At 40.2% G+C, this 27,799-nt stretch overlaps 1 protein-coding gene and 1 long non-coding RNA gene across 2 annotated transcripts in view; one reads left to right on the forward strand and one right to left on the reverse strand.

Moving 5' to 3' along the window:
- Positions 1 to 768: 768 nt before the first annotated feature.
- Positions 769 to 27,799, forward strand: part of OPRM1 (opioid receptor mu 1) — a 57,836-nt gene continuing 30,805 nt past the window's right edge. The window contains exon 1 of the mRNA XM_069954146.1: positions 769 to 1,466. Coding sequence (XP_069810247.1) covers positions 1,180 to 1,466 — 287 coding nt within the window. The 5' untranslated portion in view covers positions 769 to 1,179. The remainder of the gene's footprint in view (positions 1,467 to 27,799) is intronic.
- Positions 21,229 to 27,512, reverse strand: LOC138774455 (uncharacterized). The gene is made up of 3 exons (XR_011360319.1): positions 27,414 to 27,512; positions 25,710 to 25,823; positions 21,229 to 22,095 (listed from the first exon to the last, which is right to left on the reverse strand). It is a non-coding gene; the product is annotated as an uncharacterized lncRNA (long non-coding RNA).

Raw genomic sequence — 27,799 nt, forward strand, 5'->3', positions numbered from 1 at the left:
GGTCGGTGCACTAGAATTACATAGCATTTCATGTTTAAAGATCAAATGAAGGTGACCGCCTTATCTCTGTATTACCAGCCCTCTAGAGTATATGAACCAATTTAGTTCTATTACTTTACTCTCTGGCCGAATGAACCAATCCGATGATACAATCACTGTTTCCTCTATAACAGGGATAGGGAACCTTGGCTCTCCGGCTGTTGCAAAACTACAACTCCCATCATGCCTGGACAGCCAAAGCTTTAGCTTTGGCTGTCCAGGCATGATGGGAGTTGTAGTTTTGCAACAGCTAAAGAGCCAAGGTTCCCTACCCCTGCTCTATACTATGAGATCCGCGGAGGAAAGGGTTAACACTCCAAATCCTTCCGACCGTGACTGATGTTATTGATGGCATTGTATTTATCGGAGTGTCCCTTTAACCCTTTCCATAGCTCAAAACACAGTCTGGGGTTGTCATTTCGTGTTATAGAAAAGCGATGAGGAGGTCTATTTATAGAGCGACTTCTCGCTATTCATGCGATACTAGAAGAAAAGAGAGACAAGACAGTCGGTTCGTGCCCTCTATCCCCAGTTGCTATTGATTTTTCGTCACCGAATGTAATCAAACTGCCAGTCAGTCGGTGCCGTGCATGGAGCCCTCCTCTGCCAGGCTGAGATGATCAGGAAGGTTAGGGAGGATGAGTGTGGTAAGAGGCGTGGTGTGGATGGGGATGGATGGGGAGGCAGCAGGTTGCAGCCACTACTACACATGTCAGCAGCACATGGAGGGAGCACTCACCTCTGCAGGGAGCACTCACCTCTGCAGGGAACACTCACCTCTGCAGGGAGCACTCACCTCTGCAGGGAACACTCACCTCTGCAGGGAACACTCACCTCTGCAGGGAACACTCACCTCTGCAGGGAGCACTCACCTCTGCAGGGAGCACTCACCTCTGCAGGGAGCACTCACCTCTGCAGGCAGACACAGCTGGGCTGCCTTCTATTGCCATCTCTGTCATTGCCTAGTTGCTAGCTGGCTGAAAGGTTTCTCTCTGTTACTGTAAAAGAGGAGGGGGGAGAAGAAGAGGGAACTAGCAGAAGAGGAGGAGGAGAAGATGTGAGAGAGACTGAAGGGACTGTAGATCCAGCACTCACATCCCAGCCTGTCTTACCTCTCAAGTATCTCTGGCTGCTGTCAACATGGACATTATTATGAACAGCTCCTTGTCAATCCCTGACAGCTTCCTCAACAGCAGCCCTGCTGAGCTGGGTGTCAATGGCTCCCTGTCAGCCATGAGATGTCCATATGGTGTCTTGGGCAACACAACCAGGCTAGATGGCAACCAGTCCTATCTGTGCGATGGGCGAGAGCTTCTTCCTGAGGACACCAACTCCATCATCATTGCCATCATCATCACAGCCCTATACTCCATGATCTGTGTGGTGGGGCTCTTTGGCAATGTCCTGGTCATGTATGTTATTGTCAGGTAAGCAGACTCATGCTCTCTTTTTAAGAATATGCTGTTACCCCCTTTCTCTAATCCACCTTAATTCCTTATACCACCTTAACAAGTGGGGGGGGGGGGGGGGGGCAAACTTTCAGCTTGGCTTTTTAGACCATCATCTTCTTAGAGGGTTGTTATGACTTTATGACTCTGATATTTGTAAACACATGGGAATGGTGGGTGAGGGGGACTGGCAGGGGAAGTGTTAAAAGTAAGAAATGATGAACCATAGAAGAGTAGGTAAGGCCACCTAAGGAGATTCATAGGGAAGTCAGACTGATATATTAGAAACAGCAGGTGCTACACTTTAAGGACAGATGGGATGTATAAGGACAATATAGCAATCCATTCATCTTGTCATCTTTCCTCATGGAATCAGTGATGACCTCATGTTGTGTGTGATGCCATGATATTACTACTAGGGGGCAAGATATAAATATATATATATATATATATATCTTAATGGGGCAAAGTTTTAGATACTCTGGATAAAATACTCCTGAACCCTCAGTCTGGGTGTTCTGGTGCTGATGTTGCTGAGTGACTACAGGGCTGCTGAAGAGGAGGAAGAGGAGTAGACCACTGAATTAATCTCCTGCTGATCACATTATCCCAATAACACAGAGTCAGGGACATTGGGAGGACACTGATTTCCAAGCTCTATTTCAGTAGGTATATGGAGGAAGGGTATGTCATAAGGGCAGGATACATAGCACACTCCCCTCCCCAATCATGACACTCTGGAGATACAATTTAACCCCTTCCACCTCTTAGGATTGATTAGTTTTGGACAAGAGAACACAGTGATGAGAGGCCAATTATATATATAATGCTGTAATGACATCCAAAGAATATATAACAAACTGCAATAAGGGGAACATAACAATTTATTATTATTATTATTATTATTATTATTATTATTATTATTATTATTATTATTAGTAGTAGTAGTAGTAGTAGTATTTTGTTATAATAATAATAATAATTATTATTATTATTATTATTATTATTATTATTATTTCCCCCTTTATGTTTCTGTAATAGTTTACACTGTAATATACACTATCCCAGTTATTTATTGTTATTTGCGGTATTAATTTATTCATTTTGTCTGTATGTTTTGGAAATATGTGATATTGTGATATATTGTGATATTATAGTGGTATATATAGTATAGTATCAGTATATTATAGTTGTACTGTAAATAGTATAGCAATAGTATATCATAGTGGTATATAGTATTGTAATAGTATACAGTATAGTAGTGTATAGTAATAGTATATATTATAGTGGCATATAGTATTATAATAGTAAATATTATAGTAGTGTATAGTAATAGTATATTATAGTGGCATATAGTATATTAATAGTATATATTATGGTGGTATATAGTATAGTAAACAATATATTTACTTTTTTTAGCACAAGCATGGTTAACAGGATAGAGAGTATATTAGTTTCTCTCTCTCTCTCTCTCTCTCTCTCTCTCTCTCTCTCCATATATATTGCTGAGGAGACACTGGTTATGTAATACATAAAGCTCTTCTGATAGGACCACACACCTGATGTGCAGTTGATGGATTTTTTCCATCTGAAAAATATGTTTCTACTCTGTGGCAGAGATATGAGACCCACCCTCACATTTGATCTGAGACCCCCCCTCACATTTGATCTGAGACCCCCCCTCACATTTGATCTGAGACCCCCCCTCACATTTGATCTGAGACCCACCCTCACATTTGATCTGAGACCCCCCCTCACATTTGATCTGAGACCCCCCCTCACATTTGATCTGAGACCCCCCCTCACATTTGATCTGAGACCCACCCTCACATTTGGCCATGGCGTAGCCCCCATTGTATGGAGTTGATCTGCATCCAGGTTATCCAACGCAGTTTGCATGGGATCTGCTTGAGAAATGTATAAAGAGGTGGCAAGATACTTATTTAATCTACAACTATTGCACGGATTCCCAAAGAAAACCATAGGACATTATTTTGATCACCTCGAATTTTGATGCAGAATCCATGTTGGAATCCAAGCAAAACTTTTATCACCTGTGAATATGATAATTTGCCACAAGACTTTTTTTTTTTTTTCTGAATAATTTTTGGGCTGACTGTGACTATAGGAACATTATTTGACAGGACATCCTTTATAACTTAACATTACACTAGAAATGATAAAAGTGTCAGTATCAGCTACAGCTCTATAGGTAAGGCACATATACTGTATAGTCGATCAGTTTATGAGTGAACACTGCCATCTATAGGACATTGCAGATTTAGGTGAGATTGAAAAGAATGGGAAAGTAAATAATAATAACAATGCTGAAATAAAAGTGTACAAAGCCTCATGTCTCGGTTTTCTACACGCTGTTTATTACCATATCCCCATGTATTACAGCTATGCCAGTTCTCCTTTACACTTTTGCACTGGGGGCTGGGATTTGGAAGCTTTATGGTTACAGATTATTAGTGTCCCTCTGGTTAGAGTCACCTGGTATAGTGAGAATCATCCTCTTAGTCATTACACAGATAGGCATGGCTATAAACCCTATTAGTTGGCATGATCAGATTGTTGAGGTTTTTCAGTAGTTTTATATTCAGAACAATGTCCATAAATTACTTGGATACAGAACAAATTTTTTTTTTCTTCTTTTTTTTTTTCTTAAACAGTTTAAAAAACTCTGTGCTTATAAATCTTATACATTCTTCTGATCATAGGACGCACTGGACCCATAATAAGGGACATTAGATGGCATTGATTCATATGATACAAATACAGTGATGTAGAAAAGTAAGATAGGCTCCTCACTATGAGAGCTACAGTGACCTGTTATTGTATCAGCCACGTTTCCGCAGTGTCCATTTACTATGCCAATCATAGTGCCTCCTTACTATGCCAGCCAGGGACTCTTATTATTGGGAGCAGCCTTGCAATATATACCTATATACACCTTCCCCTGAGCTCACCAGACAGTAGTGGTACAAAGGCTACTGGGAATACATCTGCTAAGTCAGCATAAAGAGTATGCACAGTCCTGGGGATCATGGCTAGAAGGTTCTGGAAGAGTTATTATCTAATTTATATAAGCATCTCTATTATCTGCTCACTGATCCGTCCTACAATGCAGAAGTGTGTGTGTAAGATGTGCCTCTTCTGGAGCCCTGTCAGGACCTTAGACTAACACAAAGCTCAGATTTCATGTCTTTTTTTGTTTGTTTGTTTTTTGTTTTTTTGCATCCAGATTATTAGATGCCTCAATAGATTGTTCCTTCATTTTGAGAGGAAACATTTTATCTAGTGGTCATATAATTTGTTATATACCCCTGTAGAGGCTGGATCTCTCTGTTTTTGTGATGCATAGTTCCCCTTATACAAATTTTGAAACCTCTATGTTAAAGGGGAACTCCAGTTAAGAATGATTTAACCCTGTTCAATTCTCCCCCATAATCTAAACTTGTGTGTAATAGGTTTCTATTACACCTTGTAGCTGATTAAAATCCCCACTGCTTGCTGTACTCTGTCTACACTACTCTGTCCTCCCCCCTCCCTTCTGAGACAGAGGTCACATGATCTCTGCATCTTCTGTTACCAGGCAACCTGTAATAGCTTATCTGAAACCCCACCCACTACTGACATCACACAGTGATCACCTGATCAAGGAAGGAGAAACAACAGACTCTCCTGAGTAGTATAGGGCAAAGGAGACACTGGTGTTTCATCTCTCTATCTGTCTATGTGGATAGATAGATAGATAGATAGATAGATAGATAGATAGATAGATAGATATCATATAGATAGATAGATAGATAGATATCATATAGATAGATAGATAGATAGATATCATATAGATAGATAGATAGATAGATAGATATCATATAGATAGATAGAGCCAATGATGGAAAGATACTAAAAGACAGGGGAGGGTACCCATTAGTTGGCTTTGAGATGCAGTGCATGCTGGGAGTTTCCTTGATGCCATGATGTATTTGCCATGATGTATAACTGGGATAATTTTTAAAAGTTTGAATCTGGGGCTAGAAGCAGCGTAGACAAGTAAGATAGGAGTCAAACAATTCTTAGGGAATCGGTGGCTGCATCTATATGCTTTTTGTGCATTTTATATTTTTATGGGATTACTAGAGTTCCCCTTTAATGGTCAACCTCTTCGCAGTCTCTTCAACGAGACCCAATATCATTTCAAAATCACCTCCTAAAAGTCAGCCCTCAGTACTAATGTGGGGCAAGAAAACCTAAAACAGCTGTCTACAGATTGGTGCTGGATATTCTGGTTTGGCTAATAATTCCCAGTAATGTTTCAAAGCTCTATAAGTGGTCAAGAATGGGAGCTGAGCTGCAGGAATCCTGCACAGCCACTGCCACAGTGAATAGAGCCACATGCTTCCTACCTCATTTACTGTGCTTAAATTCAGGCCCAGCTGTTCACCCAAATAGCCTGTCAGCTATTCATGGCTTATCCTAGGCATAGGCCATCTTTCAGTTTTGCCTGGAAAACCCCATTAAAGCAGAAGTCCGGCAAAAGATCATTATTTGAGGGGGGATTAAAAAAGACAATATGCTCACCTGTCCCCATGCCGGTGCTTCGCTGCATCACCGGGCTCCCATACCCTGCTGGGTGTCCTCTTGTGGTTTCTGGGTACATCATAACTCGCGTTGAACGTCACAAGCGGGTGGGATTTATCCCACTCAGCCAATCAGTGACTGAAGCAGTGTCCCGCCTCAGTCACTGACTGTCTGAGGGGAGCATCCCTCAATTGGGTGGTGACAGCCATCTGGGGTCAAGGGGTGGGACGGGGCACTTGGTGGGCACCGGTATAGGTGAATATAATTTCTTTTTTATGTTAACCTACCCCTAGCCTGGAATAATTTTTTTGGCCCAGTGCCGGTCTTCCTCTTTAAGATAAGGAATTTAAAAAAAAAAAACAGAAGGAAAAAAAAGGAAATATATAGCAGACCCTTTGCGGCATGCTTCACAAGGGATTTAATTCAAAAGAAATACAGAAATTGTGCTTTAAGTTAATTACTATTAAGCCTTTTCTACACAGATTGAATTGAATATATCCGTATAGGTTGTGATCTTACATGTGTAAGATCTAGACATCTATTTCAAGGGCTCTTCGACCAGTGTAATGAAACCACTGATGCAGACACACAAATCCGTCACATGTTATATAGGGTATGTAGTTCTTATGACCTCTCACTTCTTTTATTACTATAAGACGTTAATTAGATGTATCCGGCCATTGGGAGATAACAGGTGAGTAGAATTGGTTTAGAAAGGGAAGTAACATAGGAATAAAGGCTAAAGAGAAGTTACAACATTTAGGATAAAGACATTGAAATAATGTACATGGAGCCCACCAATACATAGGGAAATATAATTCACAAACAACATTCACCTTCATTTTGTTTTACTCTGATACTGGTGCTACTTCCTTGATGGAAACTAAGGGTTAGAATCTACTCCTAACCTTGTTCTCAAAAATGCCCGCCGCTGACTTGATAGTATTCAAGTATGGTAAATGGGCTGGCCAGGGGAGATGGAACGCATCACACAGTATGGATAGGAGCTTTGTTATCCTGGAAGTTCTATATAGGGTCTGTATCTAGCTATCTTCAGTCTTTTGGATGAGAGCTTATGGTGAGCCATTCTATCTGCCTCTGTTGGATGTGGTGCCATGTGATGGCCATTATGGCTGCAGCGCAGTGTTTGCGTATGGGGGGTGGCCCAGTGGATCTAGGACTGGCAGCATTGGGGCTGCTGGACCAATGGGCCACTCTCTCCCCAAGCACTGTTGTTATGGCGGTGGAAGTCGCTGTGCAGCTCTGCGCCATTTAGGTTAGGGATCCATGTGAATCATGAACCGTGAAGTGGTGTCTAAGCTTATACACTTTTACCAAAATGGAAATAACTCTTGATGTTGGTTTTATATAGTGCTGAGAAGCAAACAAATCTGTGTTAGGCATTTAAATATGTTGCCATGCCTGTTTTTCCTCTTAAAGAGGTTTTCCGATTTAACCTTACTACTCTTCTATCCACAGATCCCTTCCAGAGATCTCCATATTAGCACCTCACCTCCTTTGCTTTGAATGGTTAAATTGGAAAAACCCTTTAATTCTGGAAGTTTGTGCTACTATCTGGAAAAAAGTCTGAACCATGGGATGAAATTGATCACTTTATCAATTGAACTCAAGTGTTATGATGGGAACCACCATACAGGAACTCCAACTATATTTAACAATGGGTTTAAGGCAGTCCATAGTGTTAACTTCATCAGGTGATCTCCAAACATAGAACTGGAATTGGGAAAGAGAGTCAACCTGGACCAGACCACTAGTTTCTATGCCTCTAGTGTTTTATGTCCTTTGCACCATTAGACATGCACTTTGACATTTCATGGTGTCATCATTGGTTTGGCTTTTGCAGTTGAAGATATCATCTTTGTGCAGTGCACGCCTGATGACTTTCAATGATACTGGTACCATTAAACGTGCATCTATGTTAGCAATGATGAGGGGCCGTAGTTTTGTGTTTTTTTTGGCTACAATTCGAAGAAGTGCTCGTCTGTCTCTTGCATGCATCTTTATTACATAGATTTTTTTGTCTGCAGATGTTTTGCAGGTCTTTCCATTCTGAGATGTCATTAAAAGAAACAATAGTCCTCTATACACCCATCAGCTTGGGTCATAGATGTCCCCCACCAGGCACTGACTAGCAATAGTTCTCTATACTCTGTATATCTTAATACACTCCAATACCTATCCAATAACTACCCTAAAATGAATGAACAGACCTATAGAACAGCACAAGTAATGAAGTTTATCGACAGTGATGTAAGCTGAGTGATTGAGATAAAAAGGAAGGGTTATTGTGGGTGCCATGTGTGGAACTTGCCTGACCCCATGCCAAACTCTAACTCAGCAACCTCTTTACTTGTTCCCAAGACGCTAGGGATGCTTTCCCAGGTTATCAGATTAATGGATGTGCAGCAACATAGCGGCACTCGTCTTTACAGCATGGGGGTTATTCATCTTATTAGGGGAAGGGGCATAGGTGTTCCCTATGTCTCTCTAGGGATGCTTTAGCTTGTTATCTGGTCTTTCTCCTGCCTTAGTATTTGTATTTGTCCGGGCTTTTTTGACCTGCCTTGTCACTCTGCACGTATCTTATTGTAGAGAGCCCAGTTGGGGGACCACCATTTAGGGCGGATTGTCCAAATAGGTAGGGTCAGTGGTTGGGGTAATAGCAAGACTGTATTGTTTCCTACCTAATATGACAGAAAGAATTTGACCCTCTGCGATCAATAACTTTTGACCTGAGTGATTACCTAGAAATAGGAGGAAAGTTAAACAACACTTTTAGTCTTCAAATAGCAACACAGGAGGCCGCCAATGCCAGACTAGTAGGCCAATAAATCATAGAGTTCAAAAGCTCATTTTGTCTGGTTGTCATCTTGGTTCATACAGTGTCATTACAGTCATACTACATCAGCAGTACACAAGACCACCCAATACTACGCCATTGGTACATAATACAACCCCATAATACGGCATTGGTACATAATACAACCCAATACTACGCCATTGGTACATAGTACAACCCCATACTATGCCAGTAGTACATAATACAACCCCAGTACATAATACAACCCCATACTATGCCAATAGTACATAATACAACCCCAGTACATAATACAACCCCATACTACGCCAGTAGTACATAATACAACCCCATACTACGCCAGTGGTACATAATACAACCCCATACTACGCCAGTAGTACATAATACAACCCCATACTATGCCAGTGGTACATACAGTAATACAACCCCATACTACGCCAGTAGTAGATAATACAACCCCATACTATGCCAGTGGTACATAATACAAACCCATACTACGCCAGTAGTAGATAATACAACCCCATACTACGCCAGTGGTACATAATACAACCCCATACTACGCCAGTAGTAGATAATACAACCCCATACTACGCCAGTGGTACATAATACAACCCCATACTACGCCAGTGGTACATAATACAACCCCATACTACGCCAGTAGTACATAATACAACCCCATACTATGCCAGTGGTACATACAGTAATACAACCCCATACTACGCCAGTAGTAGATAATACAACCCCAAACTACGCCAGTAGTACATAATACAACCCCATACTACGCCAGTGGTACATAATACAACCCCAAACTACGCAAGTAGTACATAATACAACCCCATAGTATGCCAGTGGTACATAATACAACCCCATACTACTCCAGTAGTACATAATACAACCCCATACTATGCCAGTGGTACATAATACAACCCCATACTATGCCAGTGGTACATAATACAACCCCATACTACGCAAGTAGTACATAATACAACCCCATACTACGCCAGTGGTACATAATACAACCCCATACTACGCCAGTAGTAGATAATACAACCCCATACTACGCCAGTGGTACTTAATACAACCCCATACTATGCCAGTAGTACATAATACAACCCCATACTATGCCAGTAGTAGATAATACAACCCCATACTATGCCAGTGGTACATACAGTAATACAACCCCATACTACGCCAGTAGTAGATAATACAACCCCATACTATGCCAGTGGTACATAATACAACCCCATACTACGCCAGTAGTAGATAATACAACCCCATACTACGCCAGTGGTACATAATACAACCCCATACTATGCCAGTGGTACATAATACAACCCCATTCTATGCCAGTAGTACATAATACAACCCCATACTACGCAAGTAGTACATAATACAACCCCATACTACGCCAGTAGTAGATAATACAACCCCATACTACGCCAGTAGTAGTTAATACAACCCCATACTACACCAGTGGTACATATTACAACCCCATACTACGCCAGTAGTACATAATACAACCCCATACTATGCCAGTAGTAATTAATACAACCCCATACTACGCCAGTGGTACATAATACAACCCCATACTACGCCAGTAGTACATAATACAACCCCATACTACGCAAGTAGTACATAATACAACCCCATACTATGCCAGTAGTACATAATACAACCCCATACTATGCCAGTAGTACATAATACAACCCCATACTATGCCAGTAGTACATAATACAACCCCATACTACGCAAGTAGTACATAATACAACCCCATACTACGCCAGTAGTAGATAATACAACCCCATACTACGCCAGTAGTACATAATACAACCCCATACTACGCCAGTTGTACATAATACAACCCCATACTATGCCAGTAGTACATAATACAACCCCATACTATGCCAGTGGTACATAATACAACCCCATACTACGCCAGTAGTACATAATACAACCCCATACTACGCCAGTGGTACATAATACAACCCCATACTACGCCAGTAGTACACCACCCAGTACACCAGTATCAGTCATATGAAGGTAACACTTGGGGTGAATAATATGGAACTATCAGTAACTCAGGATGATTTAACGTATATCATTATTGGTATCATTATTCTAGACAATTTTATTTTGTGGGGCAAATAGATCGTAGTAGGCTTGAATAATGTATTTATACTTATATTTATGTCGGTGAACTGTTTTTCTTTGTTTGTTTTTTATACTTTTTAAAAAAAAATTATACTTTTTAAACTTTTTATTAAATTTTCCCCAAAATTTTTATACTAGTAACTCACATAAAATGATTATAAAACGGCCAACACCAAGTGCCACATTTTAGTCCCACCACCAGTTCAAAAACTTCCCTCTCCCACCACAGATGCAGAATGATTTCCCCCCCCCCCTCTACAATGCTTATTCTGATTGACTGGTTTATTACCATAAATATGCTATTACATCGAGCACATGGTTTGTTTGCTTGTCTTTAGGGAGCTTTTATTACTAATTTAGTAGGTAATGTACTGTAAACAGTGGATTTTCTCTGTGTTTTATGGTGTATTTGCTTTAATAACCATTTCATGTTCTATTGACTGCAGTACCTGTGTAGTACTAGTAAATAGCTTGTTGTGGAGCCGTCTTACAAGCCAACCAGCAATGGATTACTTTTATCGGCATCTATGACAGCCGAGGTGTAGATCAAAACATGATCATTAATATCTCCCATCATGTCGGCTTTCTTGACTGAACACCTACTGTAGCTTTTATATCAGTACCATAACTTCATCATTCAAGACATAGCAAGCAAGCTTAAGAATGGCATGAAATAACATGAAGCATCGTGACTCTTTTTTGGCTGCTTATGTCTATGATATGATACTAATAAGCTATAATTTGAGCAGTATAAACTTTGTTTCATATATAGGTCCTATAGTCAACTGCTAAAAATATTTAAAGGGAACTTGTCATCCCCGTCATGATGTAGCCTTAACCACAAGTCATTTGGGTGATCATTAGTGGCTTCTTCCCATCCCACCAACTTTAAATGATAGAGCTCTCCATGCTTGAGTTCATCCTCAACTCTGAGGTCGCTCACAGCGTCCTGTTTGGCTTGCAAGTATATGTCTTTCCTTTAGTGATCATGGCCTCGCTAGTAGAGCACTTGCACAATATCACTCCACCATTTATAAAATGGTGGACTTACTCTTCAATTGTCTATGGCTCCCAACTCAGCGCCACTTCTCCTGCATCTGACCAACATGCTCTAACAGTACATTCACCGTAGGGATAAAAATGAAAGAAACCAGCAAAGGGGGAGGCCAAACAGGTGAACAACACCATTGCAAATGAACGGAAACCCAAGATTGTGTTGCTTCATCAGAGGTACTCATCCATGAGTTTTCAACCTACTCCTGGTTTTGGTTAAAAAAAAAAAAAAGACCAAAAGACTGACGGAAATACTCTGTGCGAATATAGCCTCAATGTGTCTTGCAGTAACCTGTAGCCTTTTTGTATTCAATTTTTTTTTATATTTCATTGATTGAAGGGATGTGCAAAAATAATAAACAAAAATTAAAACCAACAAAATTCAATACGTTACTGCAAGACCCATTAGAACTTTGGCGGTATGCCGTCAATTGGTGGCATATTGTCAGGGTTCTAATGTGTCTTGCAGTACCATATTGCATTTATTTTTTCATTCTAATTGTTGTAAACTTCATTTACCCATCCCTTAAAGCATGGGTCTTAAACTCGCGGCCCTCCAGCTGTTGCAAAACTACAATTCCCATCATGCCTGGGACAGCCAAAGCTTGCTTTGGCTGTCCCAGGCATGATGGAAATTGTAGTTTTGCAACAGCTGGAGGGCCGCGAGTTTGAGACCCCTGCCTTAAAGGCTCAAAATGTACAAAAATTAAAATGAAAAAATGCAAAAGTTACTGCAAAACACATTAGAAATCTGGAGGTATATTGTCAATTGACAGCATACCACAAGAGTTCTAGTGAACCTTGCAGTTATGCAGGTATGCTGTCAACACCAGGTATACCGCCAAAGTTCGAATGTGTCTTACAGTAACTTATTGCTTTTTTTTATTCTAATTTTTGTATATTTTGCCCCATAAAGGAATGTATAAATGAAATATACAAAAATTAGAGCAAACAAAATGCAATACATAATTGCAAGGAAAATTAAATCTCTGATAGTATGCCACCAATTGACAGTATACCATCAGATTTCTAATGTGTCTTGCACTAACTTATTACATTTTTTCATTCCAATTTTGGTATATTTTGTCTCTTAAAGGGATGTGTAAATGAAATACCCAAAAATTTACATTAGTATTTAAAAAGCTTCAGAGCTCCCGGCATCATAATGAATGCTCGATCAAGCTGTACGTTCAACCGAATTTGCGAAATTGGAGCATAGTTTTGGCTGCATCTGGAACGCATTTGAACTCAAATGTGGAAACACTGCTTAAAATGTTGTTTTGTGCATAATTCTATAGAGAGCCTAGTACTGAGACAAGATGCATGTCGCACAGTAATATATATGGAATGTTCCACAGAATATCTTTTCGAAGAAACCATACCAATGGAACGGCGATGTTCCATCACAGTATATGTCCATATAATAAGTATTTAGCTCTGGTTTCCTGTAAAGTAATATTTGGGTTGAATAAATTAATAATGCTCTCCGCGTTGACTTCTAGAATCTGATATGCATCATACCAATTTGTAATAAAAAATGACAAGAAAACAAGAAGTATTGCAGAGTGTAATTTTCAGTTAATATTCAGTTAATATTCAGGTTCATCTATTAGCCGGAACTGGAAGCGTCTGAAACCATTGTCTGAGGGCACAGCATGTTTGTACAATATAACCACAGCTCATTGATCTCAAGGTGTGTAATGTTTTCTTGGCCCTGTGTTGATTCTGTTGGGAAATTGAAGTTTTGCTGCCAGGTTCTTTTACAGATTACCATTGATCCCTGGGGAACATAGCAGTTGGATTCCTTGTGATCAGCTTGCTGTCTGGCGCTTTTTAACGACTAGCCATTGTGCAGAGCAGACAACTCATTATAGAATTGCTTTCCCATCTTTTACGGAATTAATGGCAAACTAAAATTTGATATCAATCTTTCAAATCCCCATTGAATGTAAACACCAGAGCGGAATTTATTGCAGACTGAAATAGTCAACATAAATTTTCTTCAAGAATACGCATCACAAAGTAATATAATCCTCTGAAACTGTAAAAGAATTTAGAAGAAATACCAGTCTGGAAAATATTGCAAATAGATTTGTAAGGTTCTTAACCCCTTCCCGCATAAAGACAGACCCGTACGTCCTGTGGCGGGTGGGGGAGTTCACAGAGGGGTCACAACATTACCCCACTATGCAGTGTGTGTCTTCTGGCTGCTATTAGTAGTCGGGGACCTTGGGCAACTGCTCAGTATGTGTCTGTGTAGGAATCCTGCTTCTAATTATATAAACCTGTATACAGTTGAAGACATAAGTTGAAGACAATGGGGGACATTTATGAAGGCTGCCCGCATGTGTAAATCATGGCTGAAACCCTGCACCTGCTCAGTTGTATTGCAATGGGGAATAATTTAAAACTGAAGTATGAGTACACCGGTTTTCATAAATGTCCCCTAATGAGTGTGGACCTTCTGTGCTACCAAACCGGATTGGGTTTGGCCATGTTTAGTGGGATGGTCCAAGGGCCGATGAGCAGAGTAAAGGAGCGCCGATCTGCTAGATCAGCTCTTGCTTACTGCAAGCAAGAGCTGTATATATATCATTAGCGATGTTCGTGCAGCCCTTGCCTTTAAGCGACACTGTACCCACAATCTGACCCCCCAAAACCGATTGTACCTTCTGATAGCTGCTTTTAATCCAAGATCTGTCCTGGGGTCCATTTGGCAGATGATGCAGTTATCGTCCTAAAAAACAACTTTTAAACTTGCAGCCCCATGCCCAACGGCCGTGGCCTAGAGTGACAATGCATTAGGCTGGCACACCCTCTCTGTCCCTCCTCCCCGCCCTGCTCATCATTAGGAATGCTCCAGGCAGATTATCTATTATTCCTCAGCTGTGTCAGCACACACATGGGCTGGATCGTTAAGGCACCTGTGCAATGTTCAGACAAGAGAAAATGTTCCAGTGGCATTACTAATGATGAAGAGGGTGGAGAGGAGGGACGGAGGGGTGGTGTAAAGTTAGGGCTTAGGGCACAGATATTCTAAGCCACACCTGTTGGGCACGGGGCTGCAAGTTTAAAAGTAGTTTTTTAGGACAATAACTGCATCACCTGATGAACGGACCCCAGGACAGATCTTGGATTAAAAGCAGCTATTTGACGGTACAAGTGGTTTGGGAGGGGTCAGATTGTGGGTACAGAGTCGCTTTAAGTGTGAAATAATAAATAGTGTAAAATAACAAACTTTGGAGTTTCTTATTTGCCTATATCGATGGTGGGTTGTTACCCACCAATCTTGTGCTGTACTCTTATGTTTTTAAAAAACCATAAAGTATGTTTAAAATCAATAAATAAACCTTATACATATCTGTCCATGCTCTCTGGTGTTCTTCTAGCTTCTTCCCACTCCCTACAGCTGAGCTGGAATTTTTCAGCCGATCGTTGAAGTGAAAGGCCGCTCAGGCCCAACAAAGACTGTCTGTCTGAGAAATTCCAGTGGTGGTTGCGGGCAGAGGGCAGAAGCTAGAGGAACATCGAGGTGCATGGACAGCTATGTAAAAACTTTAAATTTTTACAGAATTTTGGGAAGGATTAAACAAGATGATCAGCCGATGGTCTTTTTCATCGGCTGATAGTTGTCTTTATTACACAGAGCGATAATCTGCCAAATCGGCCTGATGTGTAATAGTGCCTTAACTTTTCACCCTTTACCCTTCTCCAGAATGCTGAAACTAGACTATATGGTGATGCTATAGGGTACCAGGTTAACCCAAAAGCATGGTCCTGGTGTGATAGTGGACCAGAAAGTAATGGTGCATGATATCAGTGATTCCGGCAGACAAGCATAGTCAGCAGTCAGAGTCATACACATAAGAGCCAGATTCCAGGGATGGGGTGGAGATATACAGTAGTAAAATACAAGCAAGTAGTCAAGGCAGGTGGTAGAGGTTAGCTATTAACATAGAATGAAGAAGTTATGGATCAGGTGGAGAAGAAAGGGAACAATTCCAGAGAAGATCTCTGGTGAGTCACTGAGATCAGTGTTTAAAGTGTACATTTCGGAGGAATTGTAATAAAAATGTCTGGGGCAGGGTTCCAAGTCATCTGCACAGTTTCCAGTGGATTCTTCCAACCCTTGATGGCCTTGGTTGTTAGCTTCGTCTATGTAAACCTATGACCATAACTTTCTGTTTGAAATCAGCATCTATCCATCTATTATATGCTCCTTATATGAACTCATATCATTAAATAATGTGATTTTACAGTGTGGATAGGAACCAGTCAGACAGGGGTCATTTATTATATAAGGTCACTTATTGGAATCAGTTTTTTAGTAAATTTGCCCCATTATTATATTTCTTTTTTTTTTTTTTGTTACATGATGCATTATTTTCAGCTGCCATTTTCTACGTTTTTTCTAAGAACTCAGTTATACTTTATTAGTTAGTTATAATAAAATGTTAATATACAACAATTCTACTAATATTTATACTATTCTTTCTTCAATGAACTCATTTAGGCTTAAAAATGGATTAAAAATACTAATTTAATCCTGATGAATAAACGAGGCCCAAGTTGGATAGACTTTCAATAATCTGTAGGATGTGAGCATGATTGTCAAAGCACCTGTGAACAGACACCTATATACTGTATATAGAAGGTGTTGAACTCAAACACATTCACTGAGGTGGAAAATGTCATGGTGTTAATTGCCATTGCTGCAACTGATACAAAGGTTGAAAATATGCTGTTAGGATCCCTTCACACGTAACGTGTCACAACCGATTTGCAGTGAAATCCACTATGATACTGATTACCATGCAAGAAGTTGTCTATGAAAAATTAACTTGTCCCCTATCCACAGAATAGAAGACAAGTGAGTGATCGCAGGGGGTCTGACCTCCGTACCCCCCCCCCACCACCACCACCTATACCCATATCTGGCCCCAAACTTCTTTGTTATAAATAGAGACGCAGGGACAGCACATTACCTGCGGCTCTATTCATTTCTATGGAGCTGCCAGAAAGAGCCGTGTAAGCCAAAAAGTGTTTACTCGGCTCTTTATGGCAGCTCGATATGAAGATTGGCAGGAGGATATGGAGGTCAGACCCCCTGCAATCTCTTACTAGTCCTCTATCCTGTGGAGAGGGGACAAGGACAACCCCTTTAAAGTCTATGGTCTTCCATTCTCAAAATGGATTTTAAATTTTACTGCAAGAATGCAGTGATATAGCCTTGAAAAACCCAAGATGTGCTGCTGCTTTAGTAAAAAACAGCAGAGCAGCCATGCTTACCTGTCTGCATTACCCGTTGCCCTCTGGTGCCAGCTACAGGTCCCACTCAATGGCGGCCCATTCAGCCAATCACTGCGCTGTTCAGTAATTGGCTGAGCTGGCCATCACTAAGCAGGAACTGTAGCTGCGACCAGAGGGCATCCGGGAGAGTGGACAGGTAAGTATGGCTGCTTTGTTGTTTTTTACTTTAGCAGCAGCACATCTTCAGTTTTACAACATTCTCAAATATCCTATTACCTTTGCCGTAAAACTGTTATTTTCTCTTTATTTCTTCATTCTACAAGTATTAGAGATGAGCAAATCTTATAAAAATTTGGTTTACAATGTTTGCAAATTTTCACAGTAAACTTCACAAACCAAACCATAACAAATCTATACTTACCTGTCCAAGCCGCCTCCAGCCCGCAAAGACAATCACTTACTAAGTGGGCTGTCACTCTCAATACACAAGAGTGACAGTCCACTTAGCAGGCAGGCTGGAGGTGGCTGAAAGCAAATTTTTAGTCAGTATGATTTATAGTTTATTATCTCCCTCACTGACACCTCCCAGTTGGATTTGAATTTTTAGATTGGTTAAAAATGCTTAAAGGGGAAGACTGATGTAGCATATGTGATTCTCGTGCACTGAGTCTCATGCTGGCTATAGTTTACTATGTTTGGAGGCTATGTTAAATTCGGACTAAACCATGTCATAGTCCGAACAGGCATGGTGAATATGCCTTGAAAAAAATATTAAAGTACTATTAAAGTATTACTTGTGGGCCCATTGTACTCTATACAGTCGGATACTACCAGGGGGTATAGTGTTAGAAATAAGATATTTTTGTGTTTCTTTTTTTAACACCCCTCCAGCAATGCATTCACCTACAGTAGTATTAAAGTGTACCTTCAAAGTTATATGAAAAATGGATCAGTTGTTGCCCATAGTCCCAGCCACATATGACTGCTCGATAGGAGACAAAGCCTCCTGCTCGGTCTCCTAGGTAACTGAAGCCTGCATGAGACCCAGTGCCCAAGAATCACATATTCTACATCATTGACTCTCGCATTTTTGGTGACTGAGCAAGAGGAGCAAGACGCTCTGTCGCCCATTAAGCCATTGCAATTGTCTGGGTGCATGGGCAATGACCATTCCATTCTGGTTTTTGTAGAGCCAAAACTGAAAATACATGTGATTTACAAAAATGACTTCAGCGCACAGTCATTTTTCTTATAGCTTTGTAGGTATACTTTAACCCCTTAAGGTCAAAGCCAATTTTCGTTTTTTGCGCTTTTGCTTTTTCCACTTTATGTTTAAAAGGCCATAGCGCTTGCATTTTTTCACCCAGAGACCCATATGAGCCCTTAATTTTTGCAACACCAATTGTACTTGTCATATATGTTCCTCAAGTCGTTACAATTACAACAACATGTAACATGTATAACTTTTATTTTATTTGATGGCTTTTAAAAAATTTAAACCGTTGTTAACAAATGTATGTCCCTAAAATCGCTCTATTCCCAGGCTTATAGCGCATTTATTCTTTGGTCTATGGGGCTGTGTGAGGTGTCATTTTTTTGCGACATGATATTTACTTTCTATCGGTACCTTGATTGCGCATGTGCGACTTTTTGATCGCTTTTTATTAATTTTTTTCTGGATTTAATGCGACCAAAAATTCGCAATTTTGCACAAAAATACGCCGTTTACTGTGCGAGATCAGGAATGTGATAATTTAATAGTTCGGGCGATTACGCGCACAGCAATTCCAAATATATTTATTTATTTGTTTATTTATTTATATTTATAAAATGGGAAAAGGGGGGTGATTTGGACTTTTAATAGGGGAGGGGGTTGTTTATTAACAAAAAAACATTTTTACTTTTTTTTTACTGTAACTGGAAGTCCCCCCAGGGGCCCTGCATATACACAGCACTGATCTCTCATAGAGATCAATGCTGTGTATACACACAGCAAAGATCCATTAGATCGGTGATAGATTGCTCTGGCCTGCTGCAGGCCAGTGCAATGTATTGCCGAGCCGGGATCAGCGTCATTGCAACGCTGAGGCCTGGCCCGGCCAGAAGAACGAATCTATCCCATCCCACTAGACACCAGGGACACCAGGGACACCAGATGGCTGAACCTTGACTAGAGACATATGTACTGTACTACTTTTATAAAGAAAGTCTACTACCCCTTTTATCTGATTTTTCAACTTTATTCCAATGGGAACTTAAACCTGCTCAGTCAGCTTAGTATAGTCTTTAACTCCTTCACGTCAGCTATACAGCAATTTGCCGAATCTTTGTAATATCAATTTGGAGCTTCAGAACTGCTGCTTCAGGATGTGTTCCTTGGGGGGGGCTGAGATGGAGATGAGGGAGCTTTATCTGCTTTTTCTGTTGAGTATGGATCGGCTAGAGCTGCCAAATTTATTGAAAGGACCATGATGGGCCTCAAGAGTCCCATCTGGGAATCTGTACACTACTTAGGCTTCCACAAGACCTCCTCTATAGTAAAATGCAATGCAATTATGTCATTTGTAGTAACTTAGAGCTTAGTTTGTCTGGAATCCTGTACATTAGACGTGTAGATGGCAAAGTTTGCTCAATAAGTGTCCTTTCTACTCAGTACTTAAAGCATACCAGGTGTTATTAGACTAACCCTTAAATATGGGGACAAAGTAATTTTTGTGCTGTCACTGTTGTTATTGAGTCCCAGAGAATCCCTACAATGGTGATCAGCTATTTCTCATTTTCTTTATTTCAGGTAGTAGACACACATAGGGCTTTGTTTCCCTTACTTATCTGCCCTATTACAGCACAGTCCATACTTCTCTCTGCTTTGTCATAGTACAGTGGTCCCTCAACTTATAATGGCCTATGGTTACAAGATTTTCAACCTACAATGGTCTTTTCTGGACCATCGTAAGTTGAGACCAGACTCCACATACAACGCTACAGACAGTTGCTCTTTCTGACTGTTACATGTAAGGACTTGCTTTATCTATATTAGGTACCTGCTTATTTTAAATCCTCATTTTTTTCTTGTTCTGTAAAGGGCTTTTTTTGTGGTTTCAGAACCAATTACCAGTTTTCCCATAGAATTTTGATCTCAACATAAAATGGTTATCCTGGAACCAATTAATATTCTATGTTGAGGGACCACAGTACTGGAGAAAGTACACAGGAAAGAATAGGCTGACACGGCACTGGGCTGATGATTGATCAGCAATAGATGGCATTTGAGGAGAGAAGGGGTTTTTAATGCAGAGGGGTTTGCAAGGTACTATGTAACCATAAAAAAAGAAATGTCACAATCACAGCAAGGAAAGGGTTACACTTAACATCAAGCTGCTCCTTTTTCTACAGTAGTAAGTACAGTAGCAAAAACAATATTTCTACATAGGACAGTTGCCCTGAGCTTTTTGGGTGGTCAAAGATGTGAGGGAAGCCTGCATTTACCTTTGAGGGACAGTGTGGATCATCTTCAGCAGACAGACTACCTTAGCATCTCCTAGCCAGGTTTTCTTAGGTTCTCTTCCTCTATCCTACACCCAGCACATTATTTAAATTATCCAGCTCTATAGACAAGATCTACACCTATAGCATACTCCCAGCGCACCACAAGTTTCTAATCTAGAATTAAAAGCCAGTTCTCTATGTTATTTTATAGCTTCCTTCACTGGCAAGTTGCAAAAAAATAAAAAAAAAGGTTGAGAGGTCTGCAGCAATGGTTGAGCGTAGAAGAAAAAGCACTTCGCAGTTTTTATTTCTCACCTGAGGTATGCTTTAATAATATTTTTTAAGGGGCATTGTACATTAGGACGACAAAGAAGTAGATTCTGGGAATGTGAAAACTGAAGCAGAAGGTGGTTTAGTCTAAGGGCAACACTTTATGGAACTCTGTGACACAAAACACTTTCAATTCTCCGAAGCACCGGGCACTGAACACAATACAGCTGTAATTTACATTCTGGCTTGTGTAGCAGAAGAGAAGTAAGTAGCAATCCTCGAGCCATTGCTGGATGTTCTTTCATTAATCATTCCTTGAACAGGTTAATTTTGCCAGTGTAAGACGAAACAATTGAGAAAATCAATACCTTCTGAAACAACTATGTTCTTAAGGTGGAGAAAACGGCGACATATGCACTCCATACCTATGTTATCCCTTATACAGATGGAGAACATGTTCCATAAATCACAATAAGGCACATTGATACATTTAATAGCACATGACAGGCAAGTGACAACGAGAACGGAATGAGAGAAGAAGTGAAAATTAGTAATTTAAAGTCGGAGTTGCATGGAGCAGATGCTTTCTACTGGAAACTAGCATGCTGTGCCTAAGCTGTTTCAAATTAAAATGAATACATTGCAATGCCACAGTATTTTCAGGAGAATTCAGACGAGACGCTTTATGTCCCTGCTGCGTTGGTACAAAACATTTGAATAATAGCTTTTTCTTTCTTTCTTTTTTTTTTGTGGCATTTTGCTTTATTGCACAATCCTTTCAGATGCTGCTAATATTTTTGGCACTGCTTGTGTGTCTTCACGTATCAATTTACCACTTCACAAAGTGCAGCCTTTCTATTTCATTCGTTTCAACAATGGAAAAAGCTGAAATCATGTTTTGAACTTGAGAAATTATAATATTGGGAAGGTATTATAAAATGCACAGACAGAGATTGAACCCCAAAGCACTACCTAAACGAAAGACATAGGAAATTGAAGTGGGAATTTATCAGAGCTCTGTAGACATAATGGGACTTCTGATGTCCCCTCAGTTTGAGGAGCAATAAAGTAGAAAAATAGGTCATGGTATTAACAATTTCACAATTGTGCAGATGACTGATTCTAATGGTTCATTGCAAGTAGAGTAAATATTAACTAAAGGCTCATACAACTGCAGGATACACGCAATAGATTAGGGAGAACTGAGGTTTCTTACGAATTTTGCAAAAAGTTTGGTTTGTTTTTGAAACAAATTTTTTGCAACGTTTGTAATAAGTCAAATTAGTGGCAGCTCAATTTAAAGGGAATCTGCCACCCCCCGTGCAGGGGCAGAGCCCGGCCGACCCCCCGCTAGAGACCCTTATACTTACCCTGGTGCACGAAGTCCCGCTCCTGGAGCCGCTCCCGCCGCCGAGATATCGTCGTTGGAAGCCCGACGCGCGCGCATCAGAGATGAGTCCGATGCCCGTAAAGAATGAGGGCTCTATTCATTCTCTATGGGCATCGAACTCATCTCTGATGCATACGCGCCGGGCTTCCGACGGCGATATCTTGGCGGCAGGAGCGGCTCCAGGAGCGGGACTTTCCACTCTCTCAGGAAGATCGTATGTCTTTAGAAAGATCGTATGTCTTTAGTTAAAATAGTCCTACAACCACAGATTATTTATGTTCTTGGCTCTACTCCCACATGGATCCCAGATAAGTGGTTTAAGCTGATAGAGGTATTGCTGAACCAGTTAATATGGGGATGAAAGCGTGTTAGGATACGTCATAGTCACCTTACAGTTTTAGAGAGGGTAGGGGGGTTATCATTACCAGACTTTAAAATTTATTTTTTGGCAATTTAGCTACAGAATATATTAAGAAATAATCACTCAATACTGGGGTCTTATGTTATTGGTCGGAAGAGAACTTCTTTTGAGCTCACTAGATATAGGTAAGAGTGATGACATAGAAACGACATATAGGAAGTTATGGAGTAAAACATGGAATAGCGTTAAGAAGATATGTTTAATTAAGGGGAGCACTATATTCACCCCATTATGGGACAAGCTACACTTAGTTGAATTAGTTAAGATGGACACTAAAGATTTTTGGATTAAGAAGCCTATCATGGAAGTAGCACAGATATTTCAAGATAGATCCCTGATGATTTTTAAATCCTTGCAGGAAAAATTTTCATTAGGAATATGAATCACCGATTGACACAATTTAAAATTCTGAAAAGAATTTATTATTCTCCATATACTCTCTGTAAGATGAGGGTACACCCTTCATCATCTTGCTCACGATTTATGTGTGAGATTTACCCTTGTGCTAAAATGTACCTTTATTTAACGGTAGGGATTCGGGTCGTGCCGGTCTCTGCGTTTGAATGTAAATGGTTTTTTTTTTTAATTCAAATACTCAATAAAAATTATTGTAATTAAAAAAAAAAAAAGAAATTGTTGTATATTTGAAATATATTTAACTTAACATAATGCATCAGTATAGACCTAGTTTCTTCATGACACAACCTCTTTAATTATGGAAACAGCGCAGTTCCTGCAATGCACTTAGTCTGTTCTTGCATTGAAATTCTCTTAGACGTCGACCTAACACATGTGATCAATGAAATGTTTTATATTGAAGTTAAAAAGAAAGGTTTAGAAATGGTAACGCTTTTTCCGCATGTGTGATATGAAATGTGTATGTCGAGATATCAAGTGTTCAATAGTTTTTAACACATGCAATTTTCTTTCCAATTATCAAATGGGGTGAAAAAAATGACAATTTATAAGATTGCTTTAAAGCCAAGCTCACATGCACAATGTCTTTTTTAGTAAAGAAACAGCAGTCTTCAAAAGTTTCCGTAAAAGTCTATCCATAGTCTAGCCATAGAGCACAATGTAAAGTACGGCTGGGTGCTGTTCTTTACACTGTGAGTACAGGCTATATTGTGTGGCCAGTGTTCAATGAATAGCGGCAGCACAAAATAGACCTGTCAATTATTTTGTGTGGCCGCAGAGAACCCTGTCTATAGTGTCATTAAACAATTGCCGGTATTGCAACCTGCAACAACGGCCATTCTTCAATGATAAACTTCGCAGTGTGAAAGTGGCCTTAAAGTGTCACTGTCGTTTAATTTTTTTTCAAAAATCAATAGTACAGGAGGTTTTAAGAAACTTTGTAATTGGGTTTATTAGCCGAAAAATGCATTTTTATCATGAAAAAAAAAACAGTTTGAAGCTCTTCCTCTTGTCTTCATGGCTTGTTTATGGAGAGGGAGGGGTGAAGAGAGATGAGGCACCAAAACAGGACAACAAAGAGTTAATCTACAGTTAATCACCTGGCTATCTCCTCTGACAGTCAGCACTGACCTCTCTGACCTCTGAATACCACTGTCACCCACCTCCCTTTTGTGTAATCCTTTGTTTTCTACTCTCTGCTGCCGACTAACTCCCTCCTCCCTCCTCCCCTCTCTATAGAACAGACAAAGTTGTGTCTGATGCAACAAGTCACAATTTCCTGATATTTTGCAGTGAATGGAAAAGAGGAGGGGGGGGGGACCTGGGAAAAGGCTCTTAAAATGCAGATAGTGAAATATTTGCCTAATAAACCCAATTACAAAGTTTCTTAAAACCTCCTGGACTATTGATTTCTGCAAAAAATAAATTTCACGACAGTGACTCTTTAATGCACTCTGGGAAGTGTGAAAATTCAGCTCTCCCATTTCTGCATGTCGAACACACTTCTCCTCCTGATGGATCAGAAATAGGTATCACAATACAGTGTATAGCATTGCTTTAACACAAAAAGGCCAGATTGGGTCTGTCCAACCAGCATGCTACAAAAGAGAGGGAAGCTGTCAGAATACACAGAATAGCTTATTAGCGCCTGTAGCAATGAATCATAAACAGTGTGTGGCATTTTATTTCAAGTGTCAGTTTGAAGCATAGTGTAGTGTTTGGTATACTGTACATTAAAACTTTCGGAATAAATCGCTGAGTTATTGTTTGTTAACATAAGAATTTCTCTTGAAACCTGCATGACTTTCATAGCTGGGTTTTCCCACTGATTCGCATTAAGTTGTATTCAGTTCTCGTCATACTCATAAAATTATATCCTAGAAATGAAACAGTGTGCACACAGTATAAAACAGGTTCAACAAGAATACCTAAATTATCCTTTAAATAGCCAGTTAAGATAAACTGGAAAAGCATTGATTCTGGTTTGTAGTTTTACAACTGGCACAGTTCTAACTTAACTTGGAACTGCGTTCAGCTGTTTCTGCCAGTGCTGTACACTTAGGATAGAGCTGCAGGGCACACAGATGGCAGCTGAATTCTACATCCTGCTAGCTGTGTCTTGTGACTGAAAAAAAGCATAAGGGATCCTGGGGGTCTCAGCAATCGGTAAGGGTCTCAATGGTTAGTCTTCCACCAATGTAACAGTTTTCACTTATACAGCAAACGATCTTTCAGCAAAAGCTCAGAAAGGACACAAGACAACACTGTGATCAAACTGAAAAGCTTCGGTTAAATCGGGCTGTGATCGTCTTGTTATAAGCATAGATAAGCAAAAAGAAACAATTTCAAAATACACACCTTCTTCTATAGCCTGTCTCTAGAATTTCACATCTTGTCACATACAGTATACTGATGTTCTTGGCTTTACGCCCAGGCTTAGCTTCTACAGTCTCATAACTTCTCATGGCCAACCTAGGAGGGAGACAGAGGGGGCTATATTATTATTCAGACTACAGTATAATCACTACAGAGCATTGCATATAACTACTTCTACTTGCTAAATATATGTTTTCTCTTTAACAAAATTTCCCCCCTAACTCCACAGCAGCAAAGCTATATAATCTGAAATCTGGTATTCCCAATCCTTGTTTCTTCACCTCCTGATAGGACACTTCCAGCCTAATCCTCACCTTTCTGCCTTCCCAAAATTACCTCTCAGTTATCCTTAATACTTTCTCTCTAATCCAAACTGGACTGTTTGCCAAGCTATCTAGCAGTTGGATTAATATTATCATTTAACATATCGAACATCCCATATTCAACATGACCAACGGCAATTTATATTTCATATTTTCATTCTGGTTTTGATGCTATGTGTGACCGGGAAAAGATTCAACTCCACATATATCCCTGGATATCCTAATTCCCACAGAAAATCCTCTCCCAGTTCCTATAATTCTATCATGCTCCACTTCCCCATCTAATAGAAGCAATGGGAACGGTCTTTCCCCAGTTTATACTCACTACAGATACCCAACCAAACTCTTCTAAAAGATTTGTAATTAGGGGAAGACTAATATTAGAGTTACCTACATAACACACCACATTGTCCTCATATAAAGATTTTTCCTCCTTCACCCAAATCTCTATTCATCCTCCATAAAACTCCCCCTTCAGGGCCCGTTCACACTATGAAAAACAGGCAGAAATTCTGAACCGTGGCCTGATGACTCTCTGAATTCCGCCTGCTATCTGTTTCAATGGAATGTCTTGTGCCCCTCCACACTTCACGCCTCTCCGCTCAAAGAATTGACAAGTCAATGCTCGCGCCCCTCCACTCTCCGCACCTCTCCACTCAAAGAGTTGACATGTCCATTCTTTGAGCGGAGAAGCGGGGAGAGCAGAGGAGCGTGAGGCATCCCATTGAAACAGATAGCAGACGGGATTTTGCGCACAGTCGCAGGCAGGGGTTCCGCTCTGAATTTCCATCTGTTTTCCATAGTGTGAATAGGCCCTCAACTTCATCTTATTTGCCAAGGGATCTATAAAGGAGAACAAGTAAGGAGATAAAGGACAAGGGTGTCTTGTTCTTCAAAAACTCCAAAAGAATCTGTTAACTTCCTATTTACCAAACCTTTTCTAGTACGACTACTCCACCCTGTCAAACGCTGCATGGCTGTCGTCGCTTTATTCATCATGTCTGTTACTTTAGAAATTGAAGATTAACTATTGAACCTGATAAACCCTACTTGTCATATTGTAAGTGACACACGTAAGGTATGAACTTGTTAAATATCATGTGAAATCACAGGAGAGTGTCATTCTCGCACTCCTGAGCTTGGAATACACAAGTGTCATAAAGCAGTGAATAATTTTGCAGCATAAAAAGCCCGGTGATCCGCAATGAATTGATAGATTGTAATTACTGTTAAGGATGGATAAGAATTCTAGTCCGGATCTGGAGCCTCTTCTCATTCTAATCACTAATGTAACAAATATCAGCATGTAAACACGGTGTGTGATGAAGGAATATTTTATACAGGGTTAAGGCCTCGTACTCACAGTTTTTATTTTCTTTTTGCACTGGTTCTTCCATGGATTGATTGAAAACGGCAAAAAATCTACAATTTATAACTGGGAATATCTGCTGATCTTTTTCCTCTTTAGATTTGTAATCTGTGTGGCAAGAAAAAAGTAAGTGTCATGTCATTTATTGATAGAACAAGTACATCTAGTACCCTGTTTTCCCAAAAATAAGACAGTGTCTTATAATAACTCTTGCTCCCAAAAATGTGATATGTCTTATTTTTAGGGAATGTCTTATTTTTTTTCCTCCCCTTCTGACCCCAGCCCCCTTCCCCAGCCCCCTCTTCCCCTTCCCCCTCCTCCCCCGACCCCAGCGCCCCCCCAAGTATTTAAAGCTATCCTGTAAATCCTCCACTATGCTT

Source organism: Dendropsophus ebraccatus, chromosome 15, assembly GCF_027789765.1.
Source record: "Dendropsophus ebraccatus isolate aDenEbr1 chromosome 15, aDenEbr1.pat, whole genome shotgun sequence".
NCBI lineage: Eukaryota > Metazoa > Chordata > Amphibia > Anura > Hylidae > Dendropsophus > Dendropsophus ebraccatus.